General features: G+C 54.6%; 2 protein-coding genes across 2 annotated transcripts; both read left to right on the forward strand.

The window, feature by feature from the left end:
- The first annotated feature begins 590 nt into the window (after positions 1–590).
- Positions 591–2,838, forward strand: DUSP2 (dual specificity phosphatase 2). Its single transcript, XM_069494596.1, has 4 exons — positions 591–981; positions 1,069–1,190; positions 1,654–1,873; positions 1,995–2,838. Exons 1-4 carry the CDS (start codon positions 594–596, stop codon positions 2,207–2,209), a joined length of 945 nt encoding a protein of 314 aa, XP_069350697.1. The 5' UTR covers positions 591–593; the 3' UTR covers positions 2,210–2,838.
- A 3,370-nt stretch (positions 2,839–6,208) lies between these two features.
- ASTL (astacin like metalloendopeptidase) lies at positions 6,209–18,969 on the forward strand. The gene is made up of 9 exons (XM_069493859.1): positions 6,209–6,263; positions 6,926–7,051; positions 8,629–8,690; positions 9,911–10,004; positions 10,458–10,575; positions 11,248–11,429; positions 13,757–13,838; positions 13,930–14,084; positions 18,563–18,969. The coding sequence occupies exons 1-9, from the start codon at positions 6,209–6,211 to the stop codon at positions 18,967–18,969; spliced, it is 1,281 nt and encodes a 426-aa protein (XP_069349960.1).
- Positions 18,970–21,188: the final 2,219 nt, after the last annotated feature.

A 21,188-nucleotide genomic window follows, 5' to 3' on the forward strand; every position in this document is an offset into this window, starting at 1 on the left:
ATCCCTGGCAGCAGGCACTTGTTAATTTTCGTTGTAACGAATCCCTAGGGGGGTCAACCCTGGGAGGGAAAGGGAAAAGTGAAAGGAAGCAGGGGCCAGGGGACACCACTGGCCCCGAAGTCTCTGAAGATGGGGATGTGCATCTGAGAAGCTGAGTCCCCAAGGACTGAGCGTTTGGGGACACAAAGGGTGGAGCGCAAAGCTGGGGGGCGTCTGGGCCCCTTTGACCCCAGCGAACACCTTCCCTTAGGCGCTAGCCCCTGGCTTCCTGCCCATGTGTTCCTCCGTGTTCAACCCTGCCCCGCCTTCCCTGGGAGCCCCTGGCTGGCCCAGCCTGCGCCCCACGTGAGGCCGCGGGGGCGGGCGCCAGCGCCTTCCTGCTCTGCCCTTGTATGGTGACCCGGAGGCCGGCCCACGGGTACTTAAGCCGAGCCTCTGCACAGCTGGCCCAGAACAGACGGCACGGGCAGCCCAGCGCAGCGCGACCGCTACGAGAGGCCAGAGGCCGGGAACGCGGGGAGGACCGGCGAGAAGAGCCAGAAGAGGAAGCAGCGAAGCAAGAGGGGGAAGCGGAGCTGCCCAAGCCGGTCGCCATGGGGCTGGAGGCGGCTTGCGAGCTGGAGTGCGCGGCGCTGGGCGCGCTGCTGCGGGAGCCGCGGGAGGCCGAGCGCACGCTGCTGCTCGACTGCCGCCCCTTCTTGGCCTTTTGCCGGCGCCACGTGCGCGCCGCGCGGCCTGTGCCCTGGAACGCGCTGCTGCGGCGCCGCGCCCGGGGCCCTCCCGCCGCCGCCCTCGCCTGCCTGCTGCCCGACCGCGCGCTCCGGGCGCGCCTGGCCCGAGGGGAGCTGGCGCGAGCCGTGGTGCTGGACGAAGGCAGCGCCTCGGTGGCCGAGCTCCGGCCGGACGGCCCGGCCCACCTGCTGCTCGCCGCGCTCCTGCATGAGACGCGCGCCGGGCCCACCGCCGTGTGCTTCCTAAGAGGTGAGCGCGCCGCCCGCTCTTGGCCGGTCCCTACTCCGAACCCCAGCCTGGCGTTCCTGGCTAACCATGTCCTTCTCCTCCCTGCAGGAGGCTTCAACAGCTTCCAGGTCTGCTGCCCCGATCTGTGCTCTGAGACCCCTGCCCCGGCGCTGCCACCTGCAGGTCCTGAAAACATCCACTCTGACCCCAGGGCTCCCTTCTATGACCAGGTGAGTTGAGATCAGGGCTCTTTGTCACTGTCCCTCTTGTCTCCCTCCCCCACCACCCCGTACTCTCCGCTCGGAGACTAGGCTCCTCTAGGGAAAGCCTGCCATTTGTGGATGTGAGGAACTGTGTGTGTGTGTGTGTGTGTGTGTGTGTTTGGCCCCATGCAAATTGGAGCACACATTTATGTGTGTTTGTGTATGGGGCGTGGTTGCTCTTGTGTGTCTTTGTGGATCTGTGTTTGTATGTATGTATATTTTGGGGCGTGGAGGGGCACATGTATCTGGGAGTGTATATCTATGAGTCCCCTTGTGTCCGCCTCATATTCCTGAGACCTTTCTGGGGCAGGAGGGCTGGCTGAAGGCTCTCCTTGTCCTAGCCAGCCTGTGATGTTTCTGCTTCACTGGTGCTCAGGCCCTCCCAGATTGGGATGAGAAGTTCTCACCACAGCCCCTCTTCCTCCTCCAGGGTGGCCCTGTGGAGATCTTGCCCTACCTGTTCCTGGGCAGTTGCAGCCACTCCTCAGACCTGCAGGGGCTGCAGGCCTGCGGCATCACAGCTGTCCTCAACGTCTCTGCCAGCTGCCCCAACCACTTTGAGGGACTTCTCCGCTACAAGAGTATCCCAGTGGAGGACAACCAGATGGTGGAGATCAGTGCCTGGTTCCAGGAGGCCATAGGCTTCATTGGTAAGTGGGGAGGGCCTCCACCCAGGGATCTGGAGGGGCTCCAGGGGAGGTGGCTGGGCACACCTGTCTCCTGGCCTATGCATCTTTCCATCTGACCCCCTCCCTGCAATCTCCCTTGCAGACTCAGTGAAGAACAGTGGAGGCCGGGTGCTGGTGCACTGCCAGGCTGGCATCTCGCGTTCCGCCACCATCTGCCTGGCATACTTGATGCAGAGCCGCCGTGTGCGGCTGGATGAGGCCTTTGACTTTGTTAAGCAACGGCGGGGAGTCATCTCCCCCAACTTCAGTTTCATGGGGCAGCTGCTGCAGTTTGAGACCCAGGTGCTGTGTCACTGAGGCAGGACCCCCTCTGCCTGGTCGCTGCCACCTTGCTGGCTCTCACTGATTCCTGGGGAAGCTGACTATGGACAGGTGGGCTCCCCTCTGCCCCAGCACATCCCCCTAACTTCTGGGAGGGCTGCCTCCTCAGAGTTTGGAAAGCCCCCAGGTGGGGGCTAGGAATGCTGGAGTGCTGGCCTCTCTGACCTGGTGCTCTTCTGCTAGGGGATCGAGGGCTGGCCCTCAGGCAGGGGACAGGCATGGAGGGTATGTCTGCGCTCTCCTTCCCCATCCTCTGGCAGAAATTAATTGGACTCTACACCCATGGACTCTCTCTGGTCCATTGCCACATTGAAGCCCTTGGTGGCCTGAGAGCTCCAAGGAACAAGCTGTGACAACCAGGAGCCCTGTCTGGGGGATGGTCTGCCCCAGGGCCTGGAGCCTGAGCCCTGTGCTCCTGGGGGAGCTGGGGACTCGGGAAGTTACGTATATGTTGTGTTGCGGACCTCTTGCTTGTGTGTATACCATGCGAGCGTTGCACGCCTGTGTTGGCGTTGGAAAGTTATTTGTGTTCAACTGACATTTAACACTGCTTCCCCACTTCCTCCCAGCCCTATGGGCGGGGGTTGGAAACTTCGCACTTTATATTTATACAGAACATTGAGGATGTGTCAATAAAATATTATTTTGTTTAAGAAACAACTCCCCAAACGTGTGGTCTCAAGTCAATGGCCAGGAGAACGCTGGTAGCTGTTTCTTAGCCAGGCCCCAGCTTCCCCTGTGCCTGCAGTGTCTGGGAAGTGGAGGCGGAAGGCTGACCAATCCCTCAAAGGGCTGTCCTCCTGGCCCTGGCTCCTCTCCCTGGGATGGCGTCCTTTCCCAGGCAGGGCTCTGGCTGCGGGGCTGGGAAGGGTCCTTTCTGGGAGGCTGGCTCCCAACCACGACGCAGAACTGGGCCCTGTGCTGTGGACCCCACCTCCTTTCAGTACATGTGGGCTGGATGTGTGGGTTCCTGTGGCTTTGGGTTGTTCTTAGCCTGTGCATAGGTACATGTCGTGTGTGGGTGTTCCAAGGGGAGCGTGTGTCCAGGCACGAGGCTCTTGTCATGGCCGAGCGTGCCTCTGCTTCCTCACGGTGCGGCAGCACAGCTTCTGCACGCTCCTGCCACATCCCAGCGCTGGGCCCCCAGGCCTCAGCATGCCTGTCCACACTGGGGCTCTTGGTAGCCCCCGTTCCAGAGCTCCTTCATGTCCCCAAAGGGCATGCAGCCCAGTGTCTGGTGCACACCCACCCAACTAGCGTGTCTTTGTGGACATGGTTTACGTGCCCAGCACAGGACTGGGGTGTCTGTGGAGACAGAGACATGGGCCCAGCCCAAGCAGAAGCCGATGGGTGAGTGCCGAGGCTGCCGGAAGCGGGTCCTGGGGCCTTTGGGGCCAGCTGTGTGGGAGCCAGTCCTGCTTCAGCCTCACCCTGACACTTGGCCACTTGAAGTGTCATCCAGCTAACTCCATTTTACCTTCCAGGTTCAGCTCAAGGGTCGCCATGCCCAGTGCCATCTCCTACCACATTCTCAGTGACTGGCAGGGGGCACTGGGTTGGGGGGGCGGGAATGTAGTTTGACACGGACCAGTTTTGCCTAACCTTGCTGTATGTCAGTTTCCTTTTCTATAAAATGGAGTTTTATCATTAGCTCCCACGTCTTAGGGCATAGACCCACACAAGTCAATTCATGCGGTACCTGCACATGGAAGGTGTTCAGAGAACACTAGCTACCTGGCCCAGGAGTGACGTGGATCAGATGTACAGGTGTGCAGGTGTGCATCTGGACCAGACTGGGCGCTCATGAGGGCTGGGCCTGTGCCTGGAGGCTGGCACAGGTGGGCGCTGGCTCTATGAGGCCGAATGAGGGATGCGAGCACACCCTCGTTCTCTCTGCTCTCTGAGGGGTGGGGTGAGGTGCTTCTGGTGAGAACGGAGCCAAGCTGGGGTAGCTACCCTGCCTTCCTCAGGACCTGAGTGAGCTGCTCTTGGGTCCTGCCTATAACCCACGCACCCAGCTCAAGGTGGGGCCTTAAGTCATGGGGACTTCCCCCACAGAGCCTCATGTTACACGCGTCAGAACTGGGGCTGAGGTCTCTGCCCACCCCACCCTTGCCCTACCCCATCCCAGCCACCCAACCCCACTCTCCCCTCCCTGTGTTTTTAATCATTTGCCTTCCAACAAATTGCCTTTCTCTTTCTGTTTCTTTCTCTCCCTCCCTGCTTCCTTCTCTTTCTTCCTATTTATTTTTTAACTTTTAATTGTGATAAAGACATAAAATTTACCATCTTTACCATCTTTAAGTAAGTATCCAATACTGTAAAGTCTATTCATGTGTACGACAGACATCCAGAATGTTTTCTTCTTGCAAAACCGAAACTCTATACCTATTTAACAACAGCTCCCCATCCCCCTAGCCCCAGCCCCCAACACTGGGAGCCTCCCTCCCACTTTCCCTCTCTCTGACTTGGGCTACTCTGGATACTGCGTGTAAGTGAAAGTATTTGTCTTCTCGTGACTGGCTTATTTCACTCAGCAAAATGTCCTCAAGACCAGCTGCATTTCTTAACCAAGAATCTGTTTCTCTACCCAAGCAGAGTAATTCTTTATTATTATTATCACCATTTTTGTTTGCCAAACACTCATCTTTAGTGGTCAGCTTCATGCCTTCTTTGTTTTTCAATGGACTGTATTTTTAAATTTCACTTAGTTTTTTCCAGCTTTATTGAGGTATAATTGACAAAAATTGTACATTTAAGCGTACAACATGATGTTTTGACAGATGCACACATTGTGAAATGGCCACACCCAAGCTAGTTAGCATGCCCAGCACTTGCGTTCTGACTTTGTTAATACCCTGTGCAGGCAGCAGGCGCATCCGCCTCCATCGCGTTCTCCCTGTGGTTCCCATCTTTTGAGAAATGCTGGATTCTAGGCATAGCAGGAGTGCTGGGGGGGGTCCCTGTGGGCAATAGCTATCGTTCTCGTCTCTGTCGCTTCCCTTCACTGGGCGTTGGGGGCCATGGTGGGGTGTCCCCAGATGCCACCCAGTGTTGCCATGCTTCTCCTTGAAGATTTCAATCCAGGTGGGGCCCCCAGGTGACTTGGCTGAGGCTGAGGCTTACGGAGGAGGAGGAACATAGGCAAGGAGCTTTCATTTCCGAATCTGGGCAATGGGAATAAACACTGAGCGTGCCAGGCTGTTGTGCAGATTAGAGGGGTCGTGGCCATGTGAGGGTCTGGCATCCCAAAGCTCCACTGTTCCCACGCGAAGCCCTCTCCTGGGTGCTGGTTACATGGAGTATTGATTGTCTGTGAAATTTCACGGAGCCCTGCACTTGTTTGTGATCATGTACTTCTCCACATGTATACTAAAATACAAGCGTATAAAAATGTAGCGACCTTTCCCTCATTCCACAGATACACTGGGGGTGCCTGGGGTCTCAGGCAGCCTTTCCCATACCTGAACACAGGGTGGGGGTGGGAAAAGGCAGCTCCCCAGCTGGAGGATTAGGCCTGGAGCACCTTTCTGCGATGTTTCTCTGCCCCCTGGTGGCTGGAGGGGACCTCAGAAGACCCACACTCCCAAATGGGGCCCCTCCTCACTCTTTCACCCACTTCAGCCAGGAAGGGTTTGGACCAGGGTCCCAAAAGCTGGGGCCTGGGTTGGGGGTAGGGACCACAGGTAGGGTGGGGCTGCAGGTGGAGGTGGTTGGGCGGGGCTGCAGGTGGAGGTGGTTGGGCGGGGCTGCAGGGGGAGGTGGTTGGGCGAGGCTGCAGGTGGAGGTGGTAGGACGGGGCTGCAGGTGGCAGTGGTTGGGGCGGGGCTACAGTGGAGGTGTTTTAGGGGCTGCAGGTGGGAGCTGGAGAAGCCGCTATTTAAGAGGCAGTGGTGGCCCCAATTGTGCAATTTGGCTGCCTTGTCCCTCTGGGATTAGTCCTCTTGCTTGCTGAAGGGGCAGCAGGGATCCACCATGGAGAGCATGGGAGGCCTCTGGCCACAGGTGCTGGTTCTGCTGTCCTTGCCATGTAAGCTGGCTTCTTGACCCTCCTGGTGCAGGCTCCATCCTTCGGAATGTCGGGAAGAGACCAGAAGGGTGTGGCTGGAGCTTGCAGAGATCTTAATTGAGCTCAGTGGCGCGGAGCAAGGGTGCTCTCCAGGGACGTTCCTTGGAGAAGTCAGCTCCCGGGGCTGACGGGGAGGCCCCCTGAAAACCCTCAGAGCAGAGGTTCTGCCTGGCAGAAGACAGCAGGTGTCCTGTCCCAGACCCACTTGTTTTGGGGTGGAAGTAGGAGACTGTAAGTCACCCAGGCTTTGCCCATTCTCCAAAAGCCTGGGCTACAACAGGGAGTCATGGAGTAGGGTCTGAGGCTGGCGCTGCACCTGCCACTGGCATTAGAACCTGAGGTCTGTCCCTGCCCCCTCCCCCACCTCATGTGTGATACGCATTCCTTTTTGAGTCAGGTGTTGGTCCTATGAAGGCAGCTCCTTCCTTGAAGTAGTCTAGGCCTTGGCGCTGTTTGGGGTTGAGAAGAGAGGCCAGGCAGGCTCCTAGGACTCCTTGCTAGTCCTCCTCTTCATCAGGGGCTGAGCTTGCTGTCTGGTCTCACCAGTAGGGCACTGCAGGCGTCTGTGTGTATGTCCCTGTCTGTACACCCCAGCACCTGCTCAGCCTGTCTGTCTGGGCCAGGTTGGATCCTTGGAGCGCCCTTGGCCTCCAGCTGCCCAGGAGCCTGTGGTACCAGCTTGTCAGAAGGCCTCATCTCCGACGAGACCCAGGTGTCTTGGGACAAGGACATCCCTGCGATTAACCAAGGTGAGGGCACTGTGTCTTGTGGCCTGGAGGGATATGACATTGTCCATGTTGTGTGAAAACATGCTAAACACTGGGAAATGCAGAAAAATCTGGGAGGGAATGTACCAGCTTACTCTGGGCTCTAAGTGGGTAGAAAATCTATGGGCAGTTGCTTATTTTTTAGATCTTTCTTAGTGGATTGTTACTTTTATAAGCTTTCTTGTAAAAAAACTTACAGGAAAACTGTAAGTTCTTTAAAAATGGCCTGACAAAAGTGTAGATTGTTGGGGCTCTCTGAGCCTGGGTGTTGGACTACGTCATTAGCAGATGTCTGAGAACACGACAGTCACTCGTGCAGGATGGTCTGCAGGTGTGAGGGAGGGGGTTGGGGGACAAAGAGGCCTGAGGCTCAGGGGCTCGCTGTCTGGGGATCTCAGCTGGGACAGAGCTGGTGGAAATGAGGACTGGGGTTCAGACGTTAGAGCCATCATGGCTGAAGCACTGGAGGGGCGAGGGGTGACCTTGCCCTAGGGGCAGGGTGGGGATCTACCCGATGTGGTAGCCACCATGTGATCTGCCCCCTCCTCTCTGAGCTCGATTGGAGTCCCGGCACCTGCTGAGCCTTGAGCCGGGCACCACTCCACCCTCGGGTCACTGTGAATGGTCTGGAGCTACCAGGACCAGTGACTCTTCCCTGGCATTGGCTGTCGGATGCCGTGGAGAAGACTCTTGGCTGCCGGTGGCCCAGGAGTGTGAGGCTACTGCGGTAACAGCTGCCTGTGCCCTCCCGATGCTCCTTCCCCTGGGAAGCACCCGCGCAGCCCCAGCTGCTGCGGTGTTGCTGCTCAATAGCACACGCACTGCACCTGCCTCCAAGACGGGCTCTTGGCCAAAGGGAGCTGCCTCCACTGTCCAGGGTGGCCCACAGTGACTCGGAAGGAATGGGAGTCTGGCCCGGCCTCAAGGTGGTAGGCGTCTGTGTCGCCATTTGTGGCCCAGAGCTCCCGTGAGATCAGGCTGAGGCTCGCTTCAGGCCAGCCCATGTTCTCCCCTGGCCTCCTCCTGTGCCCCTCGCTCCCTCACAGTCACGACCTCTGTAAGTCACTTGCAGAACCCTCCCTGGCTCGGGGCGAGGAGAAGTAGAGGCAAGCTGAGAGGGCCTGTGAGAGCCAGGACTTGCTGCCTCCTGTGGTGGTGCAAACTGGAATCTGTCACTTGCCACTTCACAGGTCCAGAATATGACACAGATGGGCAGGGATCGGATGGGGGCTGGGGTAGGGGGAAGGAGACAGCTAAAAGAAAAGGCCGCTGCTTTGTGACAGCAGAGGACCTGGACTTGGGACTGGAGCACGTGGACTGCAGGGCCGTGGGCTGTGAGCAGGCAGAGGCTGCAGCCGGGCCGAGAAGCACCACACACACTTATCTGTAGGCTGGGACTCGGGGCTGTGCCACCTTCCCAAGGCCACACATACTTGGTGCTCACAGAAGCTCCAGCTCCAAAGCTGAAGAAAGAACAAACTCTGGGGGGTGTCTGTCCTGTCCCTAGGGTGTGTGTCCTGGGGGCGTGGGCCAACACACATCCCACCCTCCCTCCCCAGGACTCATCCCAGAGGAAACCCCAGAGAGCAGCTTCCTCGTGGAGGGGGACATCATCCGGCCGGTGAGCGTGCGCACACACTAACACATGCGGGCGGAGATAAGTTCACAGGTTGCGACAGCTGCACTCTGTACTCACCCCTAGGTGTCATGGGGCTTGATGTGTGAGGGACATAACTTGATAGACACCTTTTTGTCAAAGTCAATGTGACTGTTTTGTTAAGAATAAGCCAGCCTGAGCGCTAAGGGAAGGGGATATCTGAAGAGCTGGCACAGTCAGCCCAAGAGGGCTTCCCAGAGGAGGAGGTTTGACCCCTTGACCCAGCTTGGTACCCTGCCAGTGGAGGTACTTGTGGAGGGCTCGGCTGGTGGGGCTGTAGGGTAGGAGGTGAGTGGCTCAGTGGCAGTGGTGACGAGGGCAACCAGAACAAGGAGTAACATGGAGAGACTGACCATCTCTTGGCTGGGGTCTCGGGGCTAAGTCAGAGGGAGGAAGCTGGTGGGAATTGGGGTGACTTATCAGAGCAGAAAGGACCACCGTGCCTAGGAGAACAGTATCATACTTTAGGCTACTGGGGACAGCAGAAGGCTCCTGAGTAGGACAGTGACCTGGTGGAAGATAAGCATATCCCTTGGGTTTAGAGGCTGCCTATGGGTGGCATGGCATGTGGCTGGGCTGAAGGGCCAAAGGCCAGCCCCAAGGCTGTGCAGGAATCTGGGAGCAGGGCAGGGCCAGGTTATCCAGCCAGTACATAGGAGGTGGCCGTGTGACCCTCGTGGAGCAGAATCCAGCTTTGGTGGGCACCATGCTGGGGAGCCATGGAGCCTGTGCTTCAGGGGGTCTGGTGGGCTGGAGAGTGGGGAAGGGACAGCTGAGGCCAAGGTGCTGCCTCAGGAAAGCTTGGCTGCTGCCCTGCTCCGGGGACAGGCACTGGTGAGGTGCGGGGGTGGGGCTGCCGGCGGAGCCCTGAGCCCTTCTGATCCAGGGCTCCCTGGGGTGCGGGGCCTCCTAACCGGCCTCCCCAGGGACTGATCTTGTTCTGTCTGTGCGATGGAACAGGTTGCAAGCTCAGTTCTATTGAGCGAGGTTTGGTTACAAGGCCAAACGATTGTCTTATGTGTCATGATTCACGTAGCTGAGCAGTTGATGTCCCCTGCCCCACGGTGCCCCACCCCATGGTCCCCTACCTCCACACACCTTGCCGCCCACATCTTTAGGGCCTGGGGTGTGGCACCTGGGTGGCCTATGTCCCTAGGAATCCCTGAGCTGCTCTCTCTCCTTAGAGTCCCTTCCGACTGTTGTCAGCAACCAGCAACAAGTGGCCCAAGAGCAGTGATGGCATCGTAGAGATCCCCTTCCTGCTCTCTAGCAAGTATGGTAAGTGTGGCGTGGGCCTCCCGCTGGCCTCAGCCCCTTCTTCCTGATCCAGCACGGGCTCCTCTCTGGGGTTCGTCCCTTTTCCTCTCACATCTCCGTGTCCCCTCCACCGGCCCCAAAGAGCCCTTCCACAGACGCACTTTTATTCCCAAAGGCCTCCTGAGTCAGGAGGGTTAAAATCCTGGGAGAGCTGATGGGGGAAGGTATGTCTCAGGGTGATCTGGTCCCTGCTGAGACCACATGGTGCAGGGGACTGTGACCTTCCCAAGGCCACATGGCCAGGGTCTGTCTGGAGCCCAGCCTTTTTCCCCAACACTACTGTGCTGCCCTTTCTTGATGCTAATTTGGGAGAGAGAGTTTGAAGCCCTGTTCCCAGCCCCCCAAGGAGACTTCAGAGGCCACAGGGGCTCTGGGGGCTTGGCTGGGAGTTCAGCCACGGAGTGTCTTCCCCAGATGAGCCCAGCCGCAACGTCATCCTGGAGGCGTTTGCTGAGTTTGAACGTTTCACATGCGTCAGGTTTGTCGCCCACCAGGGCCAGAGAGACTTCATTTCCATCATCCCCATGTATGGGTAAGTGTCTGGAGGTGTGTATGTCTCAGCTGGCTTCTGTGCTCAGCTCAGAAATAACTCAGTGTCTAAAACCTATTTCTGGGCTGTCCTCTGGGGTTCAAAGTCCCCTTGTGTACCCTGAGCGGTTTGCCCAACGTGCGCTGGACCAGCACGGCAGAAAGTGGGGACAGGATGGGAACTGGGTGCTAGACCCTCATTTGTGAAGCCCTTATCTTCCGGGAGACTCCATGGTGCCACGAGGGAGTGCAGGTTTTGCGGGACACACAGTGCACGAATCGTGCGAGTCCAGGCAAGTCCCCAAACTTGAGCCTCTTCTGCCCTCTCTGAGGTGAGGGTGGTGGCAACAGCGACTTCCTGGCTTGTCAGGGGCCTGAGACAACGTGAATGAAAGCTTTGACTTGGCTCATGACGTGCGAGTGCTCATTCAATGAGCTGTAATATCAGTTCCCACCTCCTCCCTACAGCCCAGGCTGGTCGCAGGGGTCCAACATGCCCACTTCCCGGAGGGTAGGTGGGGCCTGCCTGTGGGAGAACAGCAAACGTGGGGTCAGAGCCCAGGCTGGGGCCTGCTCGTTGGTGCCCGTCCATCCTGTGACTTGGGAGGAGGGAAGAGGCCTGGTTGTGTCTCTCTCTGGGCTGGTGCCCACCCAGCTCGTTCCCATGGCCCTGCAGGTGCTTTTCTGGCGTGGGGCGCAGTGGAGGGATGCAGATGGTATCCCTGGCACCCGCCTGTCTCCGGAAGGGCCGGGGCATCGTCCTGCATGAGCTCATGCATGTGCTGGGCTTCTGGCACGAGCATGCACGGGCCGACCGGGACCGCTATATCCGTGTCGACTGGAACGAGATCCTCCCAGGTAAGCCAGGTTGTGCACAGGCCAGGCTGGTCCTGGGAGAGGATGGCAGGCACAGGCCAGGGCCTAAGGAGTCACCTGGCTCCTTGGATGAGGTTGTCCCTTCTCTCTGCCACCTGCCTGTTGTTCATGGGAAAGGTGGGGTCCCTCTTGCCTCTGGGATTTGGAGGGTGGTCCGACTGCTGCTGCTCTGGCCTCCAAGCCTTCATCCGCCCACCCAGTCGTGCCCGAGTTACAGTGTCACCATTTGCTTTGTATTTCATTTCTCTTCCCTGACACTGTCATCTACCTAAGGATGGGGTTGACAGTGTCTTATGCTCCCTACTCATTGAGTACTCAACCAGCAGTCTCTCATGTGCCACTAAGTGCCAGCTGGGGGGTTTGAGCAAGGCAGAAGCCCTGGAGGTAGCAGACTGCATGTGCCGGGTGGAGGGGGCCAAGGGCAGCGCTGGGGGCTTGGAGTGTGCTGGACACTGACGGGCACATGGACAGAGGAAGCAGGAGAGCTGAGGCTGGTGGTGAGTGGGTCCCAGATCCATGCCGGGGACTAGTAGCAGCTGCGTGCTGGGCTTGGTGCTGGGGATCTGATCCTAGCGACAGTGGGGACCCTGCCCTCGTGGGCTCGATGGCCTGATTCAGGAGGTGAGAAGGATAAAGATAACTGCCTAATGAGGTAGGGGGGCAGAGGAGGGGTAACCAGGAGTTTGGTTAGTGGTGTGGACAGACTCGGAAGGCTTCCTGCATACAGAGGGCTTCCAGCATGAAAGCCTCTTTGGCCAGGGAAAGTGCCCAGGGTCCAGACAGCGGCACACACGGAGCCCCCACAGAAAGGGATGCTTTGGGGGCACATGGGTAGCAACATACAAAGGGATAGGGTTGGAGACTGACTCAGATTAGGCTGGGGAAATAGCATGGGGGTGGTGATGGGTGACTCTGTCCCCTGAAAATAGAGACTGTGATCCTTCCAAGTGCTCATGGAACACTTGTGAGACTCACTCTATGATACACCAGGAAAAACTCTAAATCTGAAAAAGCAGGTTAATGGAAACATTCTGATCATGATGTTAAATAAAAAGTAGAAATTAATAACAAATCAAAACAAAATCTTCTCCCACTTGGAAATTAAAATTAAAATCAACAAATAGTTCTTTTGGCTCTGGAGTTAAATTGCAGTAATTCTAAAAATCATGAAAGGTTATATTAAAACCCATGTTTCACAGATAAAGCAATGCTCAGGGAAAATTTGTAGACAAATACTTATATCAGTAAAAATAGAGAACAAATAAATTAAGCATGTCAATCCGAGTTAAGAAAATGAAAGCAGGAGAGGGAATTGATGAAGGTGAAAGCAGAAATTAATGAGTTAGAAAATAGCACTAGTAAACTCGATGTTTTCCTAACAAAGCAAGTTAAAACACCAGCCACCCTAATGGGCAAAAAGATAGTTTCTCTTAAGAATGCAGAAAAATGAGAATGTGTTTGTATTTAGTTACTACGTACAGAACAAACTCTGCTAGGATATGTGCATTAATAACAGTAATTAACTGTTGTGGGGGCGGGAAGGGGGATGGAGTAGGAGACTTTTGCCAGCTCTCTGAATATTTGACTTTTGAAGCAGATGAACATGCTGCCTGTTCAAAATTATGTTTAATAACCAAATGGGTTTTAAAAGGATGAAATAAGATTTTTAGGGGCAGGTATTTCAGGTAGGTGGTGGGACGTAAGAGTGTTGGAATGCTCACCTACTTCGTGGTAAGGAGGCTGCTTACCTTGGGGGCTGTGAGGGGGTGGAAGTGGCCAGCTGGATGATGGGGCCAGGGAACCGGGGGAGGAAGGAGAGAGGGGACAGCTTCCCTTCCAGGACCTCACTCTGAAGGGCAGGAGGACCCAGTGAGGGGGAGATGCGGTGCTGCTGGGGGGATGGCAAGTCTCCAAAGCTGAACAGTAGATACTTCCTTTAGTGATGGGGGGGGAGGGGTGTCCTAGACATTCTGGGCAGCATGTGACTTCATGGAAACTGCAGGTTATGCAAAGACTAGTCCCATACAAGAAAAATATGAGAGGAGGAAGGACAGGTGGAAGGAACTGCTAGGAGGTGATGGTTGGCCAGCCATGAGGTCCCTGTGCTTCCATGTCATCTGGTAAAGGTTTGGACTTCTCCCAGGGTGGGGGGTGGGGAGAAAGCAGGGCCAATACAGGAAGCAGCACGCTTGGCTGTGGTTTGAGACACCTCAGCTTAGGTGGGTTATAAATTCCCAGAAGGCATCCCCCACCCCTCGCCGCCCCTTTCCTGCCTGCCTTCTTATGTCTCCAAGTTGTGTTTTTTTAAGGCTTTGAAATCAACTTCATCAAGTCCCGGAGCAGCAACATGCTGACGCCCTACGACTACTCCTCCGTGATGCACTACGGGAGGTGAGCTCCCTCTCCTCCTCTGCCTCCCCTCTGCGCTGCCCTCCTGGCCCCTGCCCTGCCTGGACTCAGGGGCGCCCCCTGCTGGTTCCAGGCTCGCCTTCAGCCGGCGCGGGCTGCCCACCATCGTGCCGCTCTGGGCCCCCGGCGTCCACATCGGCCAGCGATGGAACCTGAGTGCCTCGGACATCACTCGGGTCCTCAGGCTCTACGGCTGCGGCCCGAGCGGCCCCGGGCCCCGTGGGACAGGTGAGTGATGAGGGAGTGTGACTTAAGGAATCTGAAGAAGGCTCGTGAGCTGAAGTGGTGTCAGGGAGGATGATGTGCTGGGAGAAGAGGTTGCAGAGGTGGGCGGGGCGAGATCAGAGGGGGCTTACCACTATCTGCAGAAAAAGCATTGAAAAAAGTTAACACTCACTTATGAGTAGAAACTCCTAGCAAGTAGAAATAGGGGTCACTTTTATAACCTAGATAATATCTGCCAAAAGCCTAGAGCAAAAATCATTTTTGATGGTAAAACATTAAAATTAGGACCAAAACAAGATTCCCTACTCTTGTCCCATCTACTCAACATCGTACTGTAGTGGAGGTCTTAGCCTTTGCAGTGTGGCAAAAAGAAATGAAAAGTCTGGGGACTGGAAAGAAAGCAAAAACTCACTGTTTATAGGTGACTAAAGCAGCAATCTGTAAACAAACTACTAGAGCTAATGAGAATCAGAAATGGTAGATACAATCAGTATGTGAAAACCAGTTGTATTTCTGTATACCCACAGTTAGAAAACGTAATGTTTAGAAAAACATACCATTACCAATAGCAATAATAAAAATCAGGTCCTGAGGCATAAGTCTGACAGAAGTTGTATAAAACTTTCATGGGAAAAAAATGAACCTTTACTAAAATCGTTAAGGAACATTTCAGTACATATATATCAGCCATTGATAGGAAGACAATGTTATAAAAATTCAATTCTTCCCAAATTGATCTATAGATTGAATAAATTCCCACTTAAAATCTCAAAATTTGAGCTGGGTATGGTAGCGCGTGCCTGTAGTCCCAGCAGTGAGCTATGATCGCACCACTGCACTCCAGCCTGGGCAACAGAGCAAAACCCTGCCCCTACCCTCCCTCCCCACCAAAAAAAAATTCAGCAAATTTTGATCTTGACAGGGTGATTCTAAAGTTTATATGAAAACATGAAAGGTCAATAATAGCCGAGACAATACTGAAGAAAAAGTAGAGAGACTTGCCCTAGCAGATATTTAGCCATAGTTTATGAAGTCCTTATATAAATGTATGGCATATAAAATGCATATGCATCTATATATATAAAATATCTTCATATAAACATAGCATTTGGAGCAAGGATGGGCAATTGCCTATCAGAACAGAATGGAAAGTTCAGAAATAGATCTCACTCAGAAGTAGAACCTTGATGAAGAGGCATGGATCACTAGGGAAAGGACAGATTTGTCATTAAATGGTTCTAAGACAACTAGGTATCCATTTTAAAAAATTGAATTCATAACTCATGTATAAATTCTGGATGCATAAGATATAAATGGAGACACTTTAAAACTTTTAGAAGAAAATATAGTAAGATGTCTTCATGACCTTGGGATAGGGAAGGATTTCTTAAATAAGACACAAACAACACTAACCATAAAACTAGAAAGATTCATACATTCAACTACATTAACCATAAGACACCATAAATATAGTGAAAATACAAGTTACAAACTAGAAGAGATTTTTTTTGTGTGTATGTTAACACATAACTAGTGGTATACAATATATGTAAAGAATTACACATTAATAAGAAAGATGAAACCACCAAATAGAAAAATGGGCCAGAGACTTAATAGACATTTCAAGAAGAAACCAAATGGGAAACACATAAGACGCTCAACCTCATTAGTAACTGAGGAAATGCAAATGGAGACTATAATACCTTTTTACGCCCACTAAACTGGCAAGAATTTAAAAGCCCAGTAATATCAAATACTGGTAAGGATAAGGAGCAATGCATGGTTACATTCATATGCTATCAATAGGGGTATAAACTTTTCTAAAGTGCTTGTAGCAATCTTACATCTTGGGTAGTTGAAATGTGTATACCCCATGGCCCAGATTCTACTCCTAGGTCATCTTGCATGTGAGTAGCCACCCCCCACCCCACACCTTTGCCCCCTGCCCCAGGTAATCACTCATCTGCTTCCTGTCTCTGTGGGTTTGTCTGTTCACATATGGACACTTCACATAAGTAGAATCATATATGGCCTTTTGTGTCTGGCTTTTTAATGTTTTCAAAGTTCATCTGTGTTGTAGCATGTATCAATACTTTATTCTTTTAAATTGCTGTATAACATTCCCATATTTTATATACCGTATTTTATTCATTCATCAGTTGAAGGATATGTGCGTGGTTTCTACTTCTTTGTTATTATGAATAGTGCTACTAGTGGAGTGGAATTCTAGGTCCTATGGTAACTCCATATTTAACTGCTGAAACATTTTCCAAGTGGCTAAACTATTTTTAATTCCCACCAGCAGTGTCCAATCACTCCATATCCTTGCCAACACTTGTTGTTTGTCATTTTGGTTATTACCACCCTAGTGGGTATCACGTATTTCATCATAGTTTTGATTTCATTTCCCTAATGACTAATGAGTATCTTTCTATGTGTTCTTTGGTCATCTGTATATATTTGGAGAAATGTCTGTTTGAATTCTTTGCCCGTTTTTCAATTGGGTTGTCTGTTTTGCTGAGTTGTAAGAGTTCTTTATATCTTCTAGGCACATGTCCCTTATCAAATATGTCACTTGGAAAGGCTTTTTCACATTCTATGGGTCATCTCACTTTTTTCGTGGTGTCCTTTGAATACCAACATTTTAAATTTGGAAGTCCAACTTACCTATTTCATCACTGCTTTTTGGTGTCATGCCTAGGAAGGCTTTGCCTAACCCCAGGTCACAAAGATTTACTCCTATGTTTTCATCTAAGAGTCTTACAGTTCTAGGTTTTACGTTTGGTCCATGTGATCATCTGGAGTGAACTCTTGTGTAGGGTATAAGGAAAGGGTCCAACTTCATACTTTTGCATGTAGCTATCCAGTTCTAGCACCACTTGTTAAATACTATTCTTCCCCCTACATACTTTTTAATATGTATTAAATATTATATACCTCTTCTAAAAGAACTAAAGAGTAGGAGATGATGTGGCAAAAGCTCTGTGGGAAGTTTTCTGGAGGACTGTCATGGGGAGAGGAGAATTAGGAGGTGGAAGGGGCTGTGGTCAAGGAAGGGTTTATCGAGATGGTGAACATGAGGCATGTTTGGGTGCTGAAATGGTGACACACCGGAGAAGGAGTCAACATGGTGGGGAGAAAGAACATCCAGAATGTTTGGGGAAGGGCTGCCCTTGGTAGGAGCTGAGGCACTTCCTCGGACCTAATGGGAAGGAAGGAGAAGGAGCAAACCTGAGTTTGCAGGAGGATCTTGGTGTGCAGAGGAGGGGGCCTCGGGCCCATGAAGAGCGAGGTGAGGCTGCCAGAGAGGCAGGGAAGACGGGATCGGATAAAGGAGATGTGAGCAACTGACGGGAGAGCAGGAGATGAAGCTGGTGAGGATATGTGTACAGGGCTGTGGCTGGGGCTGTGTGGGTGGGAGGTGGGGCAGGGGGCTTGGTCCTCCAGGACTGGGGCTTTACGATCAGGTGTGACAGAAGGGAAGGCCATGGAAGCTGCCTCTGAGGAAGTGATTGCCATGAGGGCTGTGGAGGCTGAGCCAGGTGAGGAGTGTCCAGGGGCTTGGTGGGTCTGCAGAGCCTGCTGCCTCGGCGAGTGGGCAAGTGAGCTGGAGCAGAGGCGGCGGCTGTAGGAGGTGGCAGCCGCAGCGGGGATCTGGGACCTCAGGAATAGCAGCCTTCTTAGACATGACAACTGGAGGGGGGGGGTGGGCTGTCAGGTCAGCGGGACTAGGCAGGGAACAGGAGTCGCCAGCTGAAGCATGTCAGTGTGGGTTTGGTCAGTGTTGGCTGAGGGAAGAGTGGCTCATTGTGAAGCCCTTGCTGCGTGGCCAGGAGTGACCGAGGTGTGGAGGCAGCTCTAAGGGGCTAGGGCGGCCAGCTGGCCAGAGAACTTGGGCCCAAAACGAAAGAGTTCTTATGAAGTAGCAGGTGGCAGTCATGGTCTGGGGGAGCAGCAAAGAGCAAGCAGTACCCAACCCACCGCCTGGTGCTGCGCACGGGCCTGAGAGCACTTGGCTGTGTCCTCCTGGTGGCCTGGGTTTAGACATAGCTGCAAGTGCAGGAATAGTTCTGGAAGAGGTCCTAGATATGGGGTGAGAAGTGGCTATTGTCACACACAGAGTGGCCCGAGGGGTCTGGAAGGCGGGTGCTGCGGTGCTGATCAGGCGGGTTAACTTTCTCAGTAGCCTTGGGTGTGAATGCAGTGGTTGTAGGAGCCTGAGTGGCCTGACCTTCGATGGTGACCTCAGGCGCTAGTGGGGAGAAAATGGGATGGCTCTGTCATCCTGGTCTCTAGTGGGGGAATTTGGATCTTGAAGGCATTGGTGTGGGGTAGCAGTGGTGTGGCGGGTTATTGCCCCTGTGAGCTGGGCTCTGTGTCCCCGTGAACAAAGCTGGAGCCAGCTCTGGCTCTGTGCAGCTTGACCCATCTGCTTTCCTTCTGTGACTCTGAGGTCTGACCTCCTGTCTTTCCTGCCCCAGGGTCCCAAGCCCACAGCAACCGTAGGAGCCCTGCTCCTGCCCCTAGACCACCCCTGCAGCAGCTTCTGGAGGCACTGTCGTCGGAATCCGGGAGTGGCCAGCGTGTTCCTGCAGGGCCTGGACAGAGCCCACATGGGTGGGAGTCCCCTGCCCTGAAGAAGTTTATTGCGGAGGCCTCAGCAAGGCTATTTCAGTCCCCAGCTTCCTCCCCAAGGCCAAGGCCCGGAGCAGGCGCTTCTGGTCTTGCTCTGGGGCAGTTGTGGCTGGCCCAAGTGCCCATGGAACCCCCAGCCTCATCTTCAGAAGTGGGAGACCAACCAGTGCCTATCCAGACTGCTGTGGGGAGCCCAGCTCTGCCAGGAGGCTGTGCACAGGGAAGTCACTTCAGGGAGAAGCCTAGAGATTAAGCCTGTGGCTTCTGTCCCCAAGTGGGGAAGGTATCTTCTGCCCAGAGGAGCTGGGTTTCCAACCCCTGGCTCCTCTAGGCAGCCCCTGTCTTCCAGTCCCAATATGCCCACCCCCTCGCAGAGGGCCAGGCCTCTTCCTCTGCCCCTTTCCCACCATGTTCCCCCAAGGGCTCCCAGGGTCTGTCATCCTGGAAGGCAGGCCTGGCTCCATCTTCTCTTGACTCTTGCCCTAGCCCTGGAAGATGCTGTAAATGAGAGATGACATTCTCCGGGGACAAGGTCCTGGTGGGGGGGTAAGTCAGGAAGAAGCAGGTTCCAGCCCTGCAGGCCCCTGGAAGCCCTCCTGTGGCTGAGGCCTAGCCCCCAGCATGCACTAATGGTGGTGGTCCCACCTCCCCATGTGGCCTAGACCTTGGGAATAGCCTCTTATCCCTGGAGTCCAGGTGCTGGGGGTGTTGCTCTGCAGCTGTAGCCTCTAGCCTGTTCTCCAGGAGGCTGTTAGAATCCAACTCACTCCTCTGTAGAACAGGAAGTTGCCGGGTTGAGGGTGCTGCCAGCAGGGAGCAGAGAAAGAAGTGGGGGCCTTATCAGGACTGCACCGTGGGACCCTCAGCAAGCACACGAGGCCCCTGAACAGAGGATTTGAAGTGCATCTACACCCCAGAGCGCTGTTTCCGGAGCTTTGTCTCCCCCTCACCACCCTGGGGCTCAGCCAGAAGAGGCTGGGGAAGGGGCTGGGGGTCACCCGGCTTGTCTGCCTTCAGCTGAGCCCCGCTTCTCTTCCCTAGCCTTCCCTGTGAGGCTCGTTCCAGGAATGAAGACAGAGTCCAGGGTGTCAGTGAGCGGGCACGGGCTAGAAGCTCCTCAGTCCCCAAGGGGCACTGTTCTTGTGGCCTGTCAGAAGGTTAAGGAGGCCCTGCTTGGGGTCAGGATGGGCAGGAGCTTCGGGTGTTTGGGGAGGTGGAAATAAAGCTGGTGCCCGCCGTGTGCACTGAGCCATGCTGATCACCTCCTGCGTGCCATGCCTCTGTCCTTGGGTTATACCTGCCACCAGAGGAGGGAACAGGGTTCGGGAGCGGAGGCTCAGGGTGGCATGGCTGGGGAGCAGCCGTGCAGGGGGTGGGGGGGCCTGGGCATCTTAAGGTCCAGGGAGAGCTTGGCCTCTGCCAGCCTTCTGGAGTGGTCCCGTGCTCGGGCTGTGTTAAGGGATGTGAGGACACGCTCTTGGACTCTGGAGCCTCTTTCAGTCTGTCTTGGGTTTCAATCTTGAGTCAGTTTTGAGACTCGGGCATTAGCATGAGGGAAGGATCCTGGGGTGGGGGGACACTGTCCACAATGGGCGAGTAGGGGCTCTGGCCCTGCCCCTAGAAGGGTGACGGCCCCACTGGGAGCCTCCCAGGCCGAGACATTGGGCCAACCGTAGAATAGAGGCAGTGCGTGTAGAGGCCCCCATTATCAGAAATGGCTGCCTCACAACCTATCGGCCCCTGGGTGGCCATGCCAGGGCCCCGGTGCTGGACTGAGGCTTGGCGGTGGTCATGCTGGGTCAGGGGAGGTAATGGGATCTATTCCCGCAGGCCTCCCACTTGGAGGCTATCCATCACGAGCCTCCACTAGGATTTGGCTCTTAGTCTCTGAATCTGGGTTCTTCTGCAGATATGGGGCTGGCTGGGCCTGGGGGCTCAGGGGGAAGACAAGATGGGGTGGGCAGTAAGAAACCAGCTGGTATTGGCCAGTGATGGGGAAGGGGAGCACTGCTTTAGGTTGTTGGTCAGGAAGAAAGGCCCCTCTGAGGATGTGGCATTGCAGCTGAGACCTGAGTGACCAGAGGTGGCTGCCTGTGAAAACCCAGGGAAAGAGCCCAGAGGGCAAAGGCCCTGGCAGGAAGAGGCCAGGCATGAGGGGGTGGTGTGAGGTGGCAGGGCCAGGGCAGGCAGCAAGCGGACGCAGGGAGGGTTTTATCACAAAAGCAACAGGGAGCAGCTGCCAGAGGGTTCTAAGGAAGGGAGTGACCAGATCTGACTTAGGTTTAAAAAGTCTGGATGATCCTGGAAAGTGGGTCAGGAGCAGAACAGCTGGGAAGCCGCTGCAGTCATGCAAGCGAGAGTGATGGGGGCTGTAGAGATGGACAGAGCCAGGTGATTTTGGAGTGCGCTTGGGGGTCGAGGCAGCCACACTTGCGATTGCACACAGGGGGTGAGGGCACAGCTCCGGGTGGG

The sequence above is a fragment of the Eulemur rufifrons genome, chromosome 19, assembly GCF_041146395.1.
Source record: "Eulemur rufifrons isolate Redbay chromosome 19, OSU_ERuf_1, whole genome shotgun sequence".
Lineage (NCBI taxonomy): Eukaryota > Metazoa > Chordata > Mammalia > Primates > Lemuridae > Eulemur > Eulemur rufifrons.

Excerpts from the sequence above, each read along its gene's own strand:
- DUSP2 (XM_069494596.1), top strand. The coding sequence starts at position 594 with ATGGGGCTGGAGGCGGCTTGCGAGCTGGAGTGCGCGGCGCTGGGCGCG. Across the intron at positions 982-1,068 it reads CGCCGTGTGCTTCCTAAGAG|GAGGCTTCAACAGCTTCCAG; the intron begins GTGAGCGCGCCG and ends TCCTCCCTGCAG. Across the intron at positions 1,874-1,994 it reads GGAGGCCATAGGCTTCATTG|ACTCAGTGAAGAACAGTGGA; the intron begins GTAAGTGGGGAG and ends TCTCCCTTGCAG.
- ASTL (XM_069493859.1), top strand. The coding sequence starts at position 6,209 with ATGGAGAGCATGGGAGGCCTCTGGCCACAGGTGCTGGTTCTGCTGTCC. Across the intron at positions 11,430-13,756 it reads CTGGAACGAGATCCTCCCAG|GCTTTGAAATCAACTTCATC; the intron begins GTAAGCCAGGTT and ends TGTTTTTTTAAG. Across the intron at positions 13,839-13,929 it reads TCCGTGATGCACTACGGGAG|GCTCGCCTTCAGCCGGCGCG; the intron begins GTGAGCTCCCTC and ends TGCTGGTTCCAG.